Genomic DNA, 21,971 nt, shown 5'->3' with positions numbered 1-21,971 from the left:
CTAATCGGTCTCTAACCTTGCTAATCGATCTAACCTTGCCAACCTTGTCAAACGCCTTACTTAAGTCCATATAGATCACATCTACTGCTCTGCCCTCATCAATCTTCTTTGTTAGTTCTTCAAAAAACACAATCAAGTTTGTGAGACATAATTTCCCACGCCCAAAGCCATTTTGACTATCCCTAATCAGTCCTTGCCTTTCCAAATACATGTACATCCTGTCCCTCAGGATTCCCTCCAACAACTTGCCCACCACCGAGGTCAGGCTCACCGGTCTATAGTTCCCTGGCTTGTCTTTACCGCTGTTCTTAAACAGTGGCACCACGTTTGCCAACCTCCAGTCTTCCGGCACCTCCCCTCTGACTATCGATGATACAAATATCTCAGCAAGAGGCCCAGCAATCACTTCTCTAGCTTCCCACAGAGTTCTGGGGTACACCTGATCAAGTCCGTGGGATTTATCCACCTTTGCCCTTTTCAAGACATCCAGCACTTCCTCCTCTGTAATCTGGACGTTTTGCAAGATGTCACCATCTATTTCCCTACAATCTATATCTTCCATATCCTTTTCCACAGTAAATACTGATGCAAAATATTCAGTTAGTATCTCCCCCATTTTCTGTGGCTCCACACAAAGGCCGCCTTGCTGATCTTTGAGGGGCCCTATTCTCTCCCTAGTTACCCTTTTGTCCTTAATATATTTGTAAAAGCCCTTTGGATTCTCCTTAGTTCTATTTGCCAAAGCTATCTCATGTCCCGTTTTGCCCTCCTGATTTCCCTCTTAAGTATACTCCTACTTCCTTTATATTCTTCTGAAGATTCACTCGATTATCCTGTCTATACCTGACATATGCTTCCTTCTTTTTCTTTACCAAACCCTCAATTTCTTTAGTCATCCAGCATTCCCTATACCTACCAGCCTTCCCTTTCACCCTGACAGGAATATACCTTCTCTGGATTCTTGTTATTTCTGAAGGCTTCCCATTTTCCAGCTGTCCCTTTACCTGCGAACATCTGCCCCCAATCAACTTGCAAAAGTTCTTGCCTAATACCGTTAAAATTGGCCTTTCTCCAATTTAGAACTTCAACTTTTAGATCTGGTCTATCCTTTTACATCACGATTTTAAAACGAATAGAATTATGGTCGCTGGCCCCAAAGTGCTCCCCCACTGAGACCTCAGTCACCTGCCCTGCCTTATTTCCCAAGAGTAGGTCAAGTTTTGCACCTTCTCTAGTAGGTACATCCAAATACTGAATCAGAAAATTGTCTTGTACGCACTTAAGAAATTCCTCTCCATCTAAACCCTTAACACTATGGCAGTCCCAGTCGATGTTTGGAAAGTTAAAATTCCCTACCATAACTACCCTATTATTCTTACAGATAGCTGAGATCTCTTTCCAAGTTTGTTTCTCGATTTCCCTCTGACTATTGGGGGATCTATAATACAATCCCAATAAGGTGATCATCCCTTTCTTATTTCTCAGTTCCACCCAAATAACTTCCCTGGATGTATTTCCGGGAATATCCTCCCTCAGCACAGCTGTAATGTTATCCCTTATCAAAAATGCCATTCCCTCTCCTCCCTTGCTTCCCTTTCTATCCTTCCTGTAGCATTTGTATCCTGGAACATTAAGCTGCCAGTCCTGCCCATCCCTGAGCCATGTTTCTGTAATTGCTATGATATCCCAGTCCCATGTTCCTAACCATGCCCTGAGTTCATCTGCCTTCCCTGTTAGGCCCCTTGCATTGAAATAAATGTGTTTAATTTATTAGTCCTACCTTGTCCCTGCCTGCCCTGACTGTTTGACTCACTTCTGTTCTCAGCTGTACCCGTCTCAGATCGATCTCCTTCCTCAGTATCTCCCTGCCCCCCCCCACCTTACTAGTTTAAACCCTCCCAAGCAGTTCTCGCAAATTTCCCTGCCAGTATATTAGTCCCCTTCAAATTTAGGTACAGTCCGTCCTTCTTGTTCTCACCATTTTTTTCTTGAATTCATTATTGGCGATCTTATTCCATGGTCCTTGGTTTTGGATTCTTCAACAAGTGGAATAATCTTCTCTGCATCTAATCCATCAAACCTTCAAATTTTGAGTGAGTGAGTTATTGAGAGTTAGCTCTGTTTTAACCTGATACTAACAAAGGTGCACTTTGCAGCAATGAAACGTGATAATTCTGGTTAATGCACAGTGTTCAGATTCAGTTGCAGTTCCTCAGATAATGAAACAATCCATATCTACATTCAGTAAGAGCTGGACAAGTTCAGTCTTGAGCTGATAGCCAGTGACATTGGTGTCACATCAAAACGATCCTCAATGATGTATATTTCATGTCTTGGATCTATGCACAAATGATGCTAGTTCCAAGTGTGTCACTTGTTTTATTTGTAATGCTTTGAAATATCTATGGGGCAGTTCTTGATTCCATTTCTTTTTACAGCTTTGTTTATTTAGGTCTGAATCTAAATTCAGGCTTAACTAATCAAACATAGTGAGATTCCATTGTAAACATATTCACGTAATCAGACACCGAATGAATGAACTCTACATTTAATAGAAAAAATCTATCCACTTCTACTTGTCATTCAGCAGTACTCCTGTGGAAGTTCGAAAGCCACAAGAGAGCAGTTCCATATTTTACTTCTCTTTCAAGGCACATTGGGGACTCGAGGGTTAAACAATCCACTTCCAAAGAGACTCACTGCAGTATCAATTTGAAGCCTGTCCTCTTACAATATCGACAGAACATCTCAGTAGAGGGGGGAGGCGGACTGTATTCCAGAAGAGGGGCCTAGGTGAGCCACACATGTGGATTCTCCTGTAGCCTCAGACAGAGGTATTTATCCTTCCCAGACAAGATTGATAGCCTTGGTCACAACCCTGTTAAGCTGCCTCCTGCTCCCATTGTCCTACTTCCTCCTCCATATTAGCATAAATATACAAATCCCCCATTGAGAACAGGCAAAACCCTTCTGTTTTAATCTCTTCCCGTCAACATATAATCATGAAGAATACTATAATCAGTTCCTGTAATCCATTCACATGTTATCACAGGACATCGACATTCATCGGACTTTGTAAATTCATAATCACCTATTTTAAACAATGTATGACAATTGACAATGTGACTAATAAACCTTTTGTTTAATCCCTATAAAAAATACTGTCTTTGTGTATTGGGCAGAGATTCATGGAGAAGTGTCACCACAAGTAGACACACAGCTACTTTTGGGGACATTGAGAATCTCTCACTGGCTGTCTGATAACAAAGCATCTACTGTTGTACAGAAACTTGTGTCATCCGCATTTGTGGAACAAAATATACATCTACACTCTCATCATTTTTGGGTGACATGACTCAGCGATTGGTCCTGCTGCTTCACAGCACTAGGGACCTGTGTTCAATTCCAGTTTTGGGTGACTGTCTGAGTGGAGTTTGCATATTATGCATGTGTCTGTGTGGGTTTCCTCCAGGTGCTCTGGTTTCCACCCACAGTCCAAAGATGTGTAGGTTAGGTAGATTGGCCATGGTTAAAAATTGTCCATAGTGTCCAGGCTAGGTGAGTTAGCCATGGTAAATGTAGGGTTACAGGAATAGAGTGGCATGGGGAGGTGGGGGAGCGGGTGGTGGGTCTGGGAGGGAAGCTCTTTGGAGGATTGGTATGGACTTCCTCTTACCACACTGTAGGGATTCTATGATTGATCTCCAGCCAACAATATCCTGGGCATTAACATTAACCAGAAATTTAATTGGAGCAGCCACATAAAATCTCTGATTGGAAGAGCTGATCAGAAGCTTGGTGTTTTGCAGCAGATAATCTATCTCCTGACCCATATATATTGTTGCTGGTGAACAAGCTTTAAGTCAGGAATGTGAAGAAACAATTCTTATTTGCCTTGATAAGCACAGCTCCAACACTCAAGAAATTTAAAATTATCAAGGCCAATGCAGTTCACTCTATTGGCATCCCATTCACTACTTTAAAGTTCACTTCCCCTATCTCCAATGCGCAGTAGCAGCAGTATGTGACATCTACAAGGTGCACTCCAGCAATTTGGAAAACTTCACTTGGTAGCAACTTCCAAACATGTGACTTTCACCAATAAACATGGAATTGGACACTTGGTGAGTTCCAATGACTGTAATCTCTTGAGGAGTCCAGCAAACAATGTCTTGGCTCACCCTAACCCCATCACACTTTCGTGAGCTCCATATCAATGCAGCACCAGGGTAGAAATGCTCTGGAAAGTTTGCATCCACTCGTAACCCATTTGACAGACTTGAGTGCAAAAATCAAAGATGTCACCCAAGTGCGGTACTGAGGGAATGTTGCAAAGTCAGAGATGTCATATGAGACATTAACGAAAGGCCATTGCTGCTTTAAGTGGAAGTTAAAGATCCCAAATCAGTATTTGGAAGAATAGCAAGGGAGCCCCAGTGATGTGATTAATCCTTATTGTCTTATAAACATCATTAAAGATCAGACTGTCTGGTCTTTCACACGTTGTAACTTGTGTCGGGTCCGTGTGGACCTGAAGGGCATCATTGTTTGTTTTAAACGTTATCCTTTCTTGTTTAATTTGAAAACGATCTCTGCTGGACAAAACTGATTTGCAAAGTTTCTATACTCTAGAAACTTCCAGCAACAGCAAAAAAGTTACACAGATCAAGCCCCTGGTGAAATTTCCAACCAAGTGATTGCTGGAATAAGGAAACAAAATGAGCAGCAGCTATTCCATCTCCGAACTTCAAATGGGAACAAAGACAGAGGAATCGAACATTGTTAAATTTGTGGAGACACTAATCATAGAGTCATATACAGCATGGAAACAGACCCTTCGGTCCAACCCATCCATGCCGACCAGATATCCCAACCCAATCTAGTCCCACCTGCCAGCACTCGGCCCATATCCCTCCAAACCCTTCCTATTCATATACCCATTCAAATACCTCTTAAATGTTGCAATTGTACCAGCCTCCACCACATCCTCTGGCAGCTCATTCCATACACGTACCACCCTCTGTGTGACAAGGTTGTCCAGTAGGTCTCTTTTATATCTTTCCCCTCTCACCCTAAACCTATGCCGCTAATTCTGGACCCCCCCCCCCCACCTCAGGGAAAAGACTTTGCCTATTTACCCTATCCATGAGTGGATCCTTGACCAGAGGGACACAAACTAATTGATTAGTTGATATTGACCAAAATATCACAAAACCAAGATTCCTCTGGGCACTGAAGAGTTTGTTTGGAGTTTCTATACCACATTGTCTCAGTCTGATGTTAACATTGAGTTATGATTTGGAGAAGCCGGTGATGGACTGGGGTGGACAAAGTTAAAAATCACACAACTGAAAATGTGTTGCTGGAAAAGCACAGCAGGTCAGGCAGCATCCAAGGAGCAGGAGAATCAACGTTTCGGGTATTTTCAGCTCTGATCTCCAGCATCTGCAGTCCTCACTTTCTCCTTAAAAATCACACAACACCAGGTTATAGTCCAACAGGTTTCTTTGGAAGCACTAGCTTTCATCACCTGATGAAGAAGCAGCGCTCTGAAAGCTAGTGCCTCCAAATAAACCTGTTGGACTATAACCTGGTGTTGTGTGATTTTTAGCATTGAATTAAGTTGCTTTGTACCATCCAAGCGAACTGAATCTACAAGACTTACCAACCGGCAGCCTGACTCCAAGCCAATCGTCAAGTTTGCCTCAAGTCAAATAAACCTCCTCAAACCCTATTTCCAAAAGGCATCTAGCTGAATGGAATATTGTATTCAACTGAACAGTTAAAGGAGTGAAAGCCTCTGTATGCCAAGAGGATTTGGGGCGGGTACGCATAAGCACCTGTTTCAAATCAGAGAACAACTTTAAAACACATCTGCTTACGGAAAGAATGTGAGAAAAATAATAATTTACATTTCTCCCCTGTTTATAACACTTACGGGATCTTGCTGTGCATTGCTTAACAGCACATTTTCTAAATGAACATTGAGTTACAGTTTAGAAGTACTTCATTGATTGCAAAACACATTGGACTACCCTGAGGTCATGAAAGGAGCTCTACAATTCTAAGACTTCGATTCTTTCTGAACTTGCCGAGAGTTTTTTGGGAGTATTGAATGGTCATGCTGAATGTGAGCTTGTAGTTAATTGGCATTTTGAGATATTAACCGGCCACGCTATGGTGACTAGGTGTGGGAATGGACCAAGTTGTTTGTCTCCTAATCTCAACCAAGCAATCCCTCATGGGAATGTGTATCAGTGGAGGTGAGGGGAGCTGGATTATTTCTTCGCTGTTGCTCTGCAGTTTGGAACGTGTAGACTCTTACTGCCATGGCTTTGCTGTCAATAATGGTCATTTGGATAGATACTGAAGCAAACCTGGTGACCCATTGTAAGAAACCCGCGGAACATGACAAACCAGCTAAACACATCTGAGCACCGTATCGTATCACTCTGAAATGACTGCCATACGTGGAGTAACTGGTTTAATAAAGAAAAATGATAACAGCCCTGGTGATCTGACACATAACTACCACAAAAACCAATGTCTAGCAGCTTGGCAACAGAGGCCGGTGTCAAAATCAACAACCAACAATGACACTTGGCAGCTCCATGTGTGATACTTGTAGCAGAAGGACTCGCCTTCACAACCATCAGCAGTGAAGATCCCACAACTAACTGGAAAGTCTTGGTCTGTCAATCATCTCATACATGGAAGGATGCCAACAGACACGACACCTTGCAAAATCACAATATTGTTTCAATGTCTTCAAATGCGGTGTACACAGTAAACAGGATAAACATTGTTGGGTCAGATTAGTCTGTCTAATCAATTGCAGTACAACAAGAACCGGAGTCCCTTTTCTTTATCAATCCACTTCTGAAGCCATCATTTCATTCGATTCCCTTTGCAGGCACGTGCATGTGGAAATCGGGAGTTCCAGCCCATAAAGTCTCAATATCTCACCGACAAACAGAATGGACTGGTCCTGCAACTAACAACTGAAACAATAATAAAACAAAAACAGGAGTTTCAAAGAGTTGCTGCTGCCAGCCAACAAAGTGTGCCAGTTAGAAATGAGGAAGTGCCACTCTTCCGTGTACAGATTAGATACAAGGCAAATCTCTTCGGACTGTTCTGTCCGTATACAGAGTTCTTCTGGCTAGTGAAAGGAGGCATTCCCGATGTTCGCACAGGGTTGATTTTCTGCTTGAGGAAGCATTAATGTACAAACAAAGAGAATGGGGATGTGTCGAAAGTTGCTCTCCTTTGTCGAGATCCTTGTAGGTTTGCAGCAGATCGCCGGTGCCTTCTATGACACTGCTCTGTTGATGCTGGTCCAGGAACGTTCCGGTTCCAACTCCACAACAACTGGAAGCCGAGACCAGCAGCAAGCCGCAATCTCTCAGTTCTACATGATCTACATTCCCCTGCTGAAAATTTCCTCTCTCCCCGTCACCTACTTCCTGGCTTGTCAAGGAGACAAGAAAGGCAGGAAGATCACCATTTGGGTGCCCCTGGTAGGATACCTAGTGTCCAGGTCTCTGCTGCTCTTTGTGATCCTCTTTGACCTCCCCTTGCAGGTGATGTTTGCTACTGCTCTCCTGAATGGTCTGAGCGGGGATTCAGCTGCTTTCCGGGCTGGAGTCATGGCAATAGCCTCTGACACCTCCTCACGGGTGAAGCGATCAGTTAGCCTTAGTAGAATTGAGCTGGCCTACGGAGTGGCAGGAATGATTGGCAGTATCGCTTCCGGCCACCTCTTCGTTTATTTCAAAATCTCACACGACCAAGGTGCTGGGCTGATGGCCTTCAGCTGTCTTTTTTATGCTCTAAGCTTAGTTTATAGCATCTTTAGGTTAAAACCCACACAGACTGGAAATGGTGGCTATGGCAGCCTTCTATATCAAGGAGAGCGTGAAAATGATGATCAACTTCCTGATCCAGAGGAGATAGCTTGGAATCAATGTCAAGATGAAACATCAATGCTGTTGCCTAAACAGAATAACGCGAGGATTCAGGGTATTCTTGGCGGTAATATGTCCGTGGATAAAATCACACTCGCACTGCTGTTCATAACTGGAGTTTTGTATGGTTTGGGATTACGTGGGCCAGTAGATATGCTGCCCATATTTGTACTGAAGGACCCTCTGAATTGGAATGCTGTCTGGGTCGGTTACGGCAATGCAGTGGGGTATTTTATCTTCCTCACCAGCTTCTTCGGAGTCTGCACGCTTTCCAAATATTTGAGGGATACTTCTTTGATTGTGATGGGAATGGTGTCATTTTCCATCGGGATGCTGATCATGGCCTTCACAAAGTGGACCTTCCTTTATTTTATTGGTGAGTTATTTCATTGGCTGAGTACCTGAGCTTTTCTGGACTAAACTGGTTTAACGTTCTCATGCAATGTGTATACAGTGAAACGCGTTCATAATTTTACGGTTAACCCACACAAAAAATAATCTGTCAGCTCCGCAAGAAGCATAGTGTTACAACCCATCACACTTGAGCGACTCATTAATCTCACTGCAATCTCCTGCTTGCTTTTCACCTAATATTTCTGTTCTACAAACAAGTAATTTCCACTTAACAGTAGTTAATGGATGAAACTTCAAAATAGCTTTTGGCACAAAATTCTAAATTATTCAACCTCCACATAATTGCTAGTTTAAAATTTTAGAATTTTCCAATATTTAAATCATATCATTGCCATCTAAACAGCCAGCAAAAGCAACCCTGGAACTCCCTACCAGAACTCTTCAGAATATTGACTTGTCGTTCTTAACATTCTCAATGCTACTGAGAAAAATCTCCATTTACTTTGCCTCTCTCTCCAGAACTGGCAACGTTATTTTAAATCCATATGTAATTGTCTCTTATAGTCTTCTAACTGGGGCAAATTCAGGTCCAGTCCAATGTCTGCTTCCTTTCTCTGGACTTGTATTTTAATTCTAATCACAAATTTCAGGATTTTACTTGCCTTTTTAATTACCTGATATGTGTGCATTGCCAACTTTACATGACCTGCATGTTTGCAAAACACAGCCTTCTACAACCTATAAAATGTTGTAACAATGTTTATTTCCAGCTGCTATTCTTGCTTCAAAAATATGTTGCGTTACCTTTGATAGACACTGTGTTTATATGCTAATTACCTGCCCATATTTGGCAAAGGCACTATATAAATTCTGAGCAATGTCTGATTCTGTCTTGTCAACGAACTGCTATACACATGGAAACATTCAAATAGAGTTTAAAAACAATATGTGTTAAAGGCACTATAGAAATATTGATCAACATCTGATACTGTCTTGTCAATGAACTACTATACATATGGAAACATTCATATACTTTGAAAACAATATCTGGCAGGAGGCACTGCCATTTTGAAGGGCCACTCTGTCAGATGCTTCCACAAACAACACCCACTCACAGCCTCTCTCAATGCAATCAAGTATCAAGCACTAGATAGTGCCATGGGCACTCTGAACTGTGGATCCTGAACATCCCTTCCTCAGTGTAAATGACTCTTGGCTGTGCTACCCAAACCTTCCTCTAAAGGCATGTTGCCTCAGTCCACGGTTGCTAAAATGTAGCAAAGAACCCAACTGCTGTCCTCCACCCTCCCTTATATATCCCTGACCAGGATCTAATAATGTCCTGTAGCACCACACACTTGGCAAAAATGCTTTATTGGCTCTTAAAATACCATTCATATATAAATTTAATTCCCCGACTACCCTTTTATTGTTGCTTCTTGGTGCACAATATTTAGTACCTCTCACAACCTCTCAGTTATGAAAGCAGTCCATGTACCTTGAAGCAAAAGCTGGAGTAAATTCAGGCTTAGATTGCTAGGTAACTTTGGTAGTAATACTGTGATATGCAACTGCCAAGCAATTACCATCTTCAACAAAAAAGAATCTAACCACCTCTGACAGAGTCATAGAGATATACAGCATGGAAACAGATACTTCAGTCCAATTTATCCATGCCGACCAGATATCCTAAACTAATCTAGTCTCATTTGCTAGCATTTGGCCTATATTCCTCTAAATGCCTCCTATTCATATATCCATTCAGATGCTTTTTAGATGTTGTAATTGTACCACTTCCTCTGGCAGCTCATTCTATACACTTGCCATCCTCTGCATGAAACTGTTGCTGCTTAGGTCCCGTTTAAATCTTTCACCTCTCACCCTAAGCCTGTATCCTCTAGTTTAGGATTGTCCGACTCTGGGGAAAACACCTTGTCTATTTATCCTATCCATGTCCCTCATGATTTTATAAACCCCTGAAAGGTCACCCATCAGCCTTCAACATTCCAGGAATAATAACCCCAGCCTATTGAGCCTTTCCCTGCAACCCAAACCTTCCAACCCTGGCACCATCCTTGCAAACCTTTTCTGAACTCTTTCAAGTTTCACAACATTCTTCGTATAGCAGGGAGACCAGAATTGCAATCAGTATTCCTCTTCTTAGACAGTCAATGGCATTACCATCATTAAGTATCCCACTATCAATATCACAGGGGTTGCCATTGACCAGAAACTGAACTGGTCAGTTTTAGGCACCATACCTTAGCAAGAATATGCTGGTGTTGGATGGTCCAGAGGAGGTTTACAAGAATGATCCCAAGGATAAAGGGCTTGTTTTATGACAAGGAGTTGAGGACCTTGATCGGCACACAATGGAGTTTAGAAGGATGAGGGGGGAATCTCATTAAAACTTACAAATGCTGAGAGGCCTGGATAGAGTGGACATGGAGAAGATATTTCCACTAGTAGGAGAGAGTAGGACTCGGGGGCACAGCCTCAGAGTGAAGGGCTTTCCATTAGAAATGAAACGAGGAGGAATTTCTTCAAACAGAACATTATTACTTGTGGAACTTATTGCTGCAAAAGGCTGAGGTGACTAAGTCGTTGAGTTTATTTAAGTCAGAAGTTCTTGATTAGTAAGGGAATCAAGGGTTACAGGATGAAGGCGGGAGAATGGGATTGAGAAACATATCAGCCTCAATCGGATGGTGGAGCAGACTTGATGATTCAAATGGCCTAATTCTGCTCCTATATCTTATGCTCTTTTTGTCTCATGAACCAGCCATATAAATAGTGTGGTTACTAGGCTGTTAATTCTACAGCAAATGACTCACCCCACTGTTTCCCCAAAGTGTCCATTATTTATGAAGCAATATGTCAGGAGTGTGATGGAATACTCTCTACTTGCTTAGATGTGTGCTGTTCCAACAACACTCAAAAAGCTTAACACTGTCCAGCACAAAGCAGTGCACTTGACTGCTACCATATTCACCACCTTCTGATTTCAGTTTCTGCACCACTAGTGGCATCAGGGTGTACTGTTGCACTATACCAATTCACTAAGAGTCCTTCGACAGCATCTTCCAAACGTGAAATTTCTACCAGCTAGAAGGATAAGGGCAGCAGGTACATAGAAATACAACCAGGTCTATTTCCCGACCAAAACTCATGCCACCAGATATGGAAATAAGTCACTATTTGGATACACTCAAAAACTTGGCCTCCACATCATTTTGCAGCAATAAGTTCCACAGGAACTACCCTTAGTTGAAAAAATTCCTCATCATCTCATTTCTGATGGACATCCCTTCACGAGGAGGCTGTGCCTTCAAGTCCTAGTCTCTCCAACAAGTGGACTTCTATTATAATTGTGTAAACCCCTTCCCAGTCAGTACCTGCACCATGTGGACTGCTGTGGTTCAAGAAAGTGTCTCACCACCTCCTTGTCAAGGACAACTAGGGATGGGCCACAAATGCTAGCCTGGTCAACAGAGGCTAGACCCCATGATTGAATAAATAAAATACATAAATAATATCCATTCAGACACTGAACAGTAGGATATCATCGGTGGAAACATGTAAAACATGTAAAAATATAGGAACGGACTCGCTGCTAGAGAAATTTCAATTTGATGTTCTTTGAAGGAGTTGAGATTACCGCAAGCTTCAGATTATCAAAACTGGAAGGGGTTCAAGTGGTTCCACTTGAACGTGCTGAAGTGCTGAGCAGGCTGTGAAAAATAGACTGAGCTGTCCTGATCCCTATCAAATAAGCAATTCTGGAAATAGCCATTGGTGCAGTCAAGTGGGGAGCTGTGTACCTTTATCACTGTTACTCTCGGCAGTTTGACACTGCCATGACTTGGGCTATCCGGTTAGGCACCGAAAGAATGTTCGTGTCATGGAAACAGAGGGGAAACAAACAGTAAAACATTCAAAAAAGCAGCGTTTTTAGCAGCTGAAGACATCTGAGCGTCATCATGGGAGGGTGAGTCTCACTGGGGAAATTTGCGGTCAAGTACTGAGGGTGTGTTCACACACTGCTAAATCGTTGTCGATTTTTTTCATAAAATAAAGTGCAGCGACCAGGTGAAATAATATCTTGGTATAAACATTTCTGGATGTGGTTGGACTGTCTGGACAAATGCAGATTTCTCTGGCACCACCTCAGTGGTTCCTTTGCTTGGACAATTTACAGATTCGAAAAGAGTTCAGCTGATCCGGCAAAAAGAAACGACCAATTTTTTTTGTGTGACTTGAGTCAGAAATAGGGAAGTGCCGTTCTTCCGTGTTGAAGTTGGACACAAGGCAGGTTTTCCGTATTGTTCTGTGAGCAAGGGGCCCTACAGAGTCACCCCGTCCGCTTGGATTTCAAAGGAAATAGGTGGGAAGTTACAATCGAAGAGAATGGGGATGTGTCGGAAACTATTCTCCCTCGTCGAGATCCTTGTAGGTTTGCACCAGATCGCCGGTGCCTTCTATGACACTGCTCTGTTGATGCTGGTCCAGGAACGTTCCGGTCCCAACTCCACAACAACTGGAAGCCGAGACCAGCAGCAAGCCGCAATCTCTCAGTTCTACATGGTCTATAACCTCCTGTTAAGTCTGAGCCCTCTGTTGTTCACTTTCTTCCTGGCCAAATTGGGAGATCAAAAGTCCAGGAAGATCACCATTTGGGTGCCCCTGGTAGGATACCTGGTGTCCAGGTCTCTGCTGCTCTTTGTGATCCTCTTTGACCTCCCCTTGCAGGTGATGTTTGCTACTGCTCTCCTGAATGGTCTGAGCGGGGGGTTTACTGCTTTCTGGCCTGGGGTCATGGCCTTAGCCTCAGACACTTCCTCACCAGAGAAGAGATCTATCAGACTTAGTAGAGTTGAGCTGACCTATGGATTGGCAGGAATGATTGGCAGTATTGCATCCGGCCACCTCTTTATCCGTTTGAACATGTTGCATGCCCAAGGTGCTGGTCTGATGGCCTGCAGTTGCCTTTTTTATGCTCTAAGCTTAATTTACAGCATCTTCGGGCTAAAGTCCACGCAAATGGGAGCTGGTAGCTACGGCAGCCCGTTAGATCAAGAGGAGCAGGAAAATAATGTTCAGAGTCCACGAAATACAGCTTGGAATCGATGTCAAGATGAAAGATCAATGTTATTGCCTGATCAGAACAATGCAAGGATTCAGGGTATTCTTGGAGGTAACATGTCCATGGATAAAGTCACACTCACACTGCTGTTCACAGCTGGAGTTTTGTATGGTTTGGGTGTGACCGGTGGAGTGGATGTGCTATCGATATTTGTACTGAAGGACCCTTTGAATTGGAATGCTATCTGGGTTGGTTATGGCAATGCAATGGGGTATGCTATCTTCCTCACCAGCTTCCTCGGAGTTTGCATTCTTTCCAAATATTTGAAGGATACTTCTTTGATTGTGACAGGAATGCTGTCATTTTCCATCGGGATACTGATCATGGCCTTCACAAAATGGACCTTTCTTTATTTTATTGGTGAGTTATTTCATTGGCTGGGTACCTGGATTTTTCTGGACTAAACTACTTTTGGGTCCAAACATTGTCATGCAATGTGTAATATATGGTGCAGTAGGGAGGGATGTTTGTAAATTTGTGGTTATGGAGAGATAAATGTATCAGTTCCAAAATTAACATTCGGTGTTTTTCCTTAATCTTTTGTAGTCTAATCACAATATCCTGTTCTCTTCCTACAGTTTCACAACTTTTTTTTAAACTTAAAGCAGTTAGTATCTAGACAGTATATAGTTCCATAGTCTCAAATATGGCTTTTGACACAAAAACATCTTCTACCTCTCAATCCCAAACTAAAGATTCGGTTTACTTTTTATGCACCTTGTCTCTTTGCATTGCCAACTTTCTGTGAAGAAAATTCCTCTACTCCATTTAAAACCTTGCTGCTTAATGTATTTTTTTGTTATATTCTTGCTTTCTAAATTTATTGTACCACATTTTATCTATCATGTCTACTATGCCCTCCATTAGGGATGTGATGGCATAGTAGTAGTTATTGGCCCAGAGATTTGGGCAAACATTTTGGTGACATAGGTTCTAACCCCACCACTCAGTTATATCTGGAATTAAAAGCTTACCTAACACTGACCATGTAACCATTGTCAATTGTTATTATAAAAGTCACCATCTGGTTCAATAATGCTCTTTTGAGAAGGAAATCTGATATCCTTACCTTGTCTGGCCTAGATGTGACTCCACACCCACAGCAATGTGTTAACTCTGAAATGGCCTAGCAAGTTATTTCGTTCAGTGGCAATTAGAGATGGGCAACAAATGCTATCCATGTCAGCAATGCCCTCATCCATGAAAAAATAAAAAGAAATCACTGTTTGAGGTGCTATATCAATACTTGACTTTGATATCATGCATCATCTTCATACTGTCGTAGAGGTGAAAAGAGTCACGTAACAGTTTGAAAACAATATATCAAGTTGAGTTAATTGAATTAAAGGCAAAATCATTTAATTGGTGATAAGGATTGTCAACACCAGAAGCCTTGTCTGAAATGAACACCCACAATCATAATAGCACTTGCTTAAGAGATTCACCAGATCCTCCTGAACCGGCTATATTTTATCTTGCAGCTCGAGCTGTGATGATGTTTGCCCTTATTCCTCTGCCTACAATACGATCTGTGATTTCTAAGCAGAAAGACGACAATTCATACGGTTAGTATTACAGATGCTGCTAATATTTGCCAAAATGGCCACTTATGCCATGGTTATTTTACTGATATTAAGTAAAATTTTTTTAACAACTTAATTTCTTGATGTGATGCAGCTTTTCTTCATTGTACAGAACACATGCAGTATTCTGGAACTGAATTTGGGAAGATGTTCTTTTCCCAGCTCAGGGGCCCGAGCCATCTGTACATCTTCCTTCTCAAAATATATTTGCCACCATACATGTTCACCCATTTCTTGCCTACCATTCTAGGGACTTATTAGGCTAGGAAGCATCCAAGATTGTGACTCCACATGGATTAAAAATGGGTTAGACTAAATGTTGCCCAGCGTCCATCTGTCCAAAACCTGATGGGATTGGGTCAGAGAAAAGAAAGTAAAATTAAGTACTGTGTACAACCTGACCCCATCCACTTTTGACCAGGTTAATTTTTTCCGCAGTTAACCTTTGAAGATTTGCATTAACTCTGTACAATCTTTGTAATATCATCTTCCCATAGAGGCATAGCTAACATTGAAAATAGAAATGGTGGGTAAAGTATAACACTTGAATCCAGAAATCGAACATACGAGGCTTACACTTGCTTTGGAGATGGGGATTCAGCAGACGTTGGCTGAATTATTTCCTAGATTGAGAGAGATATCCACTCTGTTTTGATTTAGTCCCTTGCCATTTTCCCCTCATTGCCTGTTTTTTTGCATCATCCATAATAAGCTTTGCATGTAACTTCTAATTGGCTGCATGGGTGATTACTGCTAGTGGTTAATAGTTAAAAATAAACAAGTCACTGTGATTTGGTGATGGAAATATTGATCGGTTGTGTGAAATAACACTTCTGGATATAAAATAAATGAGAGAGATATTCTGTGAAGGTTATTTAAACCATCTGCATCTTTAGGAGCATATGAGGTGGTGTTAATGAAACAATCTGAGGGATTGGTGTGTTGGTGTCTGGATTTCTCCTAGCTGCAGAAGTCAGAACTAAGGGTAACTCTCAGATAAGAGGTTAATACTTGCGATTGAGATGAGGAGAATTTTTTTTTTTGTCCAAGACTAAATAAGTATTTGAAATTCTTTATCTAGGACAACCATAGATACTCCGTTTATAGAATGTATTTACAAGACAGAATGATAGCTTTTGGATATGAAGGGAATTAAGGGAAGAGCAAGAACTGTGAGAGAACATGACAGCATGGTAGGTCAGTGGTTAGCACTGCTGCCTCCAGGTGCCAGGGACTGAGATTTAATTCCACCCTCAGGTGACTGTATGGAGTTTACACATTCTCCCTGTGTCTATGTGGCTTCCCCCCCCCCAGTCTAAAGATGTCTAGGTTAGGTGGATCGGCTGTACTAAGTTGCCCTGTAGTGTGGTGGATTAGCTATGGGAAATATGGGGTTACAGGGATGGGGTGCGTCTGGGTGAGATACTCTTTGGAGGGTCAGTGTGCATTTAATAGACTGAATGGCCTGCTGCCACACTGTAGGCGATTCTATAATAAGAGATATATCATGATCTTATTGAATGACAGAAACAAGGTTTGTGGGAGCATGTGACTGATTTCTTATGTCCTTCACTCTTATTTTAAAGGAAAACTGTTTGCCATACTTGAGATTTTGCTCACCCTGTCTGGAGTCATTGCTTCAATCATATTTCTTAATGTTTACAAGTCAACAAAAGACTGGTACCCTTCCATCTGTTTCAGTCTGTCTTCTGTCATCAGTTGCCTGGCAATTATTCCCATGATGTGAGTAAAATAGAATCATTAATATATTTGATCATCTACTGCTGCAGTTGCATTAAAGTTGGGAATGACGTTCTGTCATGATGACATTTCCAAACCACTGGGTTTTGTAAAATGAATGAAAGAGCAAATTGAGGACAGGTTTTTTTTTGGTAAGGGGAAGATTATCCTAAATACATGTAAGAGGAAGCTGCATGATTATGGAAATTTGATCTTCGTCCTTTCTAAGTTTTAAAATTAGAAAGCAACACCTGAAGGGTTGGTGGGAGTAGGCTCAAAAGTAACATTCAAATGACAACTAGTAAAACAGTGGGAAAGGAAATAAATTTGAGAGTTTTGCAGAAAGGTCAGAGAGAAAGGAAACTAATCAGAAAAGACCCAGAAAACTGATACAGTGACAATGGGCCAAATGGCTGACTTCATCACTGTCTTTCAGTAACAGATTTACACTGGGAATTCATTTAGCTCAGTTGGCTGGATTGTTGGTTTACAGAGCAGTGTGATGCCAATAGTGTAGGTTCAATTCCCATTATGGGTTTGAGGTTTCCATGAAGGATTCTCCTTCAACCTCTTCCCTTGCCTGAGGTCTGGTGACCCTCAGATTAAATCGCCAACAGTTGATTCTCTCAAATGTGGGGGCAGTCCCTATGGTCTGGCGAGACTTTGACAATACAACACAGATTCACACTTTAAAACAGCCCCATGAACAATTTGTTGTACTCAGTCATAGAGATGTACAGCACGGACACAGACCCTTCGGTCCAACTCGTCTATGCTGACCAGATATCCTAAACCAATCTCGTCCCACCTGCTAGCACCCGGCTCATATCCCACCAAACTCTTCCGATTCATATACCCATCCAGATGCAGTTTAAATGTTGCAATTGTACTAGCCTCCACCACTTCCTCTGGCAGCTCATTCCATTCATGTACTACCCTCTGCATGAAAACATTTCCCCTAAGGACTCAAATCTTTCCCCCCTCACCCTAAATCTATGCCCTCTAGTTCTGGACTCCCCCACCCAGAGAAAAGACTTGTCTATTTATCCTATCCATGCCCCTCATGATTTTATAAACCTCTATAAAGGTCACCCCCCAGACTCCAACACTCCAGTGAAAAACAGCCGTAGCCTATTCAACCTCTCCATATAGCTCAAATCCTCCAACCCTGGCAACATCCTTGTAAATCTTTTCTGAACCCTTTCAAGTTTCACAACATCTTTCCGATAGGAAGGAGACCAGAATTGCATGCAATATTCCAACAGTGACCTAACCAATGTCCTGTACGGCCACAACGTGATCTCCCACCTCTTGTACTCAATACTCTGACCAATAAAGGAAAGCATACCAAATGCCTTCATGAGGTAAAAACAATGACTGCAGATGCTGGAAACCAGATTTGGGAGTAGAGTGGTGCTGGAAAAGCACAGCAGTTCAGGTAGCATCAGAGGAGCAGGAAAATTGAAGTTTCGGACACGTCGATTTTCCTGCCCCTCAGATGCTGCCTGAACTGCTGCGCTTTTCCATGCCTTCTTCACTATCCTGTCTACCTGCGCCAGACAAGGCAATATACACATTTTAGCTGCCTGAAACACTCTACCCACTCTATTGAAAAAGCCAGTTACCTGGATTTTTTTCAGAAATCTCAAACTATTCCTCCAAGGCTGTGAATGTTGGAGAATCTCAAGTGAAATTTATAATGTTACCTAATTCTCATCAAGGATATAAAGGGTAAAGAGAGGGGAGATGCAGATCAGTAACATGGAACAGGTTCAAACAGCTTTTTCCATCTCCTCAGATTTATATTTGCAACATCATTTTCAAAATTCAGCCTATTATAGATTTTTAAATTAGTATTTGCTTGCTCCTATTATGATCTATCGATGTGTAATCTGTGCTACTTTATTTGCAGCTTTGTGGAACGCAGACTGTCCAATTTTCCATAATAGTGGGATGAAACCCAGACATGACTTGCGAAGAAGGGAGCATATACATACATCAATTGTTTCGGTATATTTGAGTGACAGGTACAGAATCTCAAGCCAAAAAAAAAAATCTTGCCGTGTATTGCACAGGATGAGACCAGGGAGCATAAAAAGTTCTAGTTCAATTGCTCCCTTCAAGATGCCACTTCACTGTTCACTAGCCCTGTGCCAAAATGCCTGAAATAATTTTATCACCTCCCAACGCTAACAGAGTGTAATCTGTGATGATACTATGACTTAAAAAAAGAAAATACACCGTGAAGAAAGGTCACGACAGAAGCACCGAACAGTCTGCTCAAAGCCAGTAAACTGCTAGAGGCATTCAGATTTATTTTTAAATTGAAATAATAGAAGCAGATGGAATGATGGGTCAAACTGTCATAGAACTAGGATTTTAAATTCTAACGTCCGGCATTTGCTGGGTCTCGGAACTGGATTGTAAAGCTCTTATTCCTTTCTTTGATCCAGCCAACAAGGTTTCTCTTCCTGCTGCTAGAATTATACATGAAACAATCTATTTTACTGAATTTGCCCGTGTCAAGGATGAAGTTGAAATATTGCTATAGTGGAAGAGAGATACATAGCAGTAGTTAGTGTACGTATTGTTTTAATAGAATTACAGTTAAGCCAATTCTTTCATTCTATTTTGTCTATTTTCACACTGTAGGTAAAATACAAAGTGTGGTTTGTTTAGTTTAACCAATTGAATTGGATCTGGAAGGCAATACTTTACCTTTAAAAATAAGAAAAAGGTTAGGTCTAGGCTACCTTAATATGTTGTGGGGGGGGGGGGGGGGGGGGTTGTTCTGGTCCATAACAAACTGGGATCAAAATCTCTAAATCCAGGTTGAGTTTAGGATAATTGGACTCAAAGATAGTGAGTGGAGAGAGTGTTGGTGTTTTTTTTAAATTTATGTGTTGCACTCTATTTAAAGCAGAGTATATGTCTTATGTAATAATGGCTCTTTTACTCAGTTTGCTGGGAGTGGAAGAAAACATTTTGGGAGTTTTACAGAAAGTGAGCAAGACAAACTTTTGGAATTTACAGACAAGCTGGAGTTCGGGTTGCCTTTATCCATCCAAAAAGGAGGTAATTGCAACAGTAGTTCAACATTTATGATTACCAGAAATGCCAAAGTAATTGGAAATGGCTAAAATGCAATTGCAAAGTTAGTCATCTGCATTAGGATTGAAAAAAGAATAAAGATAAGGAAATTGAAGTTCAATTATCAGAGACTATGTCTGATCAAATAGTTGAGGGAAAAGAAACAAGAACAGGTGGAAGTCAAAGTGGGTATTTTTAGTTCTGAGAAATTTCCTGAATTACAGAAAGATGAAAAACTAAAGCAATTGTGTCAAAAAGCATACAGATGAAGAATGGGTGTATCTGAGAATATAATCTTAAAAATGAGAGTCTTGATGAGAAATTGGAGACCATTGTATATTCAGACAGATGAAAAACAGACAGAAGTTCATCAAGTTGTATTACTGATGTATTATAGAAAGGAAGGGTTGCAGGTAGCATATGAATTACCAGTAGGTAGTTATTTGACAATAAGGAAACTCAAGCCAGTGTACAAAAAAACGTTTTTATTGGCCTATACTGCATAAGGATGCATTAAACTTTGCCAGGCATGTCATGTGTATCAAGTAATTGGAAAACCTCAGGCAGTGACAAATCCAGCAGGCTTAATTTCTGTATTTGACAGAGTCTTAATTGATTGCAAAGGACTCCTCCCTAAAAGAAAAATTGGGAATCAACACTTGTTGACCATAATGGATAGGTCTACTAGATTTCAAAAGGCCATTCCATCTCAGTATCACATCTAAAAAAGGGTTTTAGAAGAGTTATTCAAACATTTTACAAGATATAGATTACCCACAAAAATACAAAATCGGATCAAGAATCAAATTTTTGAACAGTTTAAGCAAATTATGGATTCCTTAGCAATAAAAATTCAAATCCATTATATTCATCCAGAATTGCAGGGAGTATTAGAATGGTGGCATTAAACTTTAAAGGTCACGCTGAGGGCTTGTCGTCAAGACTGTCCAGAGGATTAGTTTTTTATTTGTACTTTTTGCAATTAAGGATGCACCTAATAATCAAGTACATTCAGTTTCCAGGCATGAGGTGAGACCACTGAAATTAAGGAGAAATTGATGCGTAAGAGACCACACATTTGGACTGTGTATCAAACTGTAGGGAAAGATTAAATAGAGTGGGTCAGTTGGTTAGACAGCATTTGAAAGTAGCACAGCATGTAATGAAACAGAAAGCAAACAAGAGATCATAAATTCATAATTTTGCTAGTGGAGTGTTAGTTACATCTAGTGGTAGGTAAACCTTTAAAGAGCAAGGGTTAGTGGGCCTTATCAATTGAAAGGAAATCAAGTGAGGTGAAATTTATGATCAGAATGCTAACTAGGAAGAAATCTATGTGAATGTGCTGAAACGATATTCAATAGTGAAGTAAAAAGGAAAGTATTTTACTGGTTACAACAACAACAGCAAGCAGCAAAATCAGATATTTTGAATTAGACATTCCTCAAACTGAATTGGACAAAATGAGAAAGTTGTCAAAAATTGGGACGTATTACTGAGTTATTTCTAGAGGAAATCAATTGACCTGAAAGAGTTATTACAATCATTTGGGGACAAATGTGGGTGAAGCTAGGACATAATCTAATTATGCACAAATGTAGATACAGGAATGCTGTTCCAATTAAGCAACATCCATATAGATTAACCCTTTAAAGTCAGTACTGGTTCAAAAATAGGTTAAACGCATGCTCAAAGACAATATAATTAAATTGCAGCGAATGGACCACATGCATGGTAGTGGTACCAAAACCAGGTGGGACCCAACAATTATGTGGGCTATCACAAAGTTAATGCAATTACAAAATCTGATTCATATCCTATTCCATGTTTACAAGACCCATTAAAAAAGGTGAGAGAAGCAAACTATATTTTCAAATTGGACTTTCTCAGAATACTGGCAGGTAACTTTACCCAAAAGAGCGAAGGAAATTTCAGCTTTTGTGATGCCAACAGACTGCACCAGTTTAAAGTTAAGCCTTCTGGTACGAAAAATATGCCTGCCACATTGCAAAGATGAACCAAGAGAGTCATTTCAGGATTACCCAACTAACCATCTGGTGATTTTTACTCATGCACGGAAGGAATATTTGGAGT

At 41.1% G+C, this 21,971-nt stretch overlaps 3 protein-coding genes across 7 annotated transcripts in view; 2 read left to right on the top strand and 1 right to left on the bottom strand.

Moving 5' to 3' along the window:
• Positions 1–21,971, bottom strand: part of snx30 (sorting nexin family member 30) — a 110,930-nt gene that overhangs the window by 8,253 nt on the left and 80,706 nt on the right. Inside the window, exon 9 of one of the 5 annotated variants that reach the window (XM_087996212.1) lies at positions 14,804–15,002. The exons of the other annotated variants lie outside the window; for them this stretch is intronic. Coding sequence (XP_087852338.1) covers positions 14,982–15,002 — 21 coding nt within the window. The 3' untranslated portion in view covers positions 14,804–14,981. Of the gene's footprint in view, positions 1–14,803; positions 15,003–21,971 lie in introns of those variants that run through there. 5 annotated transcript variants of the gene reach the window in all.
• LOC122557898 (solute carrier family 46 member 2-like) lies at positions 7,242–8,372 on the top strand. The gene has a single exon (XM_043706103.2). It carries the CDS (start codon positions 7,242–7,244, stop codon positions 8,370–8,372), a length of 1,131 nt encoding a protein of 376 aa, XP_043562038.2.
• LOC122562669 (solute carrier family 46 member 2-like) lies at positions 12,403–19,535 on the top strand. The gene is made up of 4 exons (XM_043715713.2): positions 12,403–13,824; positions 14,946–15,029; positions 16,634–16,790; positions 18,700–19,535. The coding sequence occupies exons 1-4, from the start codon at positions 12,729–12,731 to the stop codon at positions 18,731–18,733; spliced, it is 1,371 nt and encodes a 456-aa protein (XP_043571648.1). The 5' UTR covers positions 12,403–12,728; the 3' UTR covers positions 18,734–19,535.

Source organism: Chiloscyllium plagiosum, unplaced genomic scaffold (genome assembly GCF_037043375.1).
Source record: "Chiloscyllium plagiosum isolate Xiang-an unplaced genomic scaffold, Cpla_swu_hap1 HiC_scaffold_2, whole genome shotgun sequence".
Lineage (NCBI taxonomy): Eukaryota > Metazoa > Chordata > Chondrichthyes > Orectolobiformes > Hemiscylliidae > Chiloscyllium > Chiloscyllium plagiosum.
The sequence above is the reverse complement of the archived record's forward strand: the minus strand, read 5'-3'. Positions and strand labels throughout refer to the sequence as shown.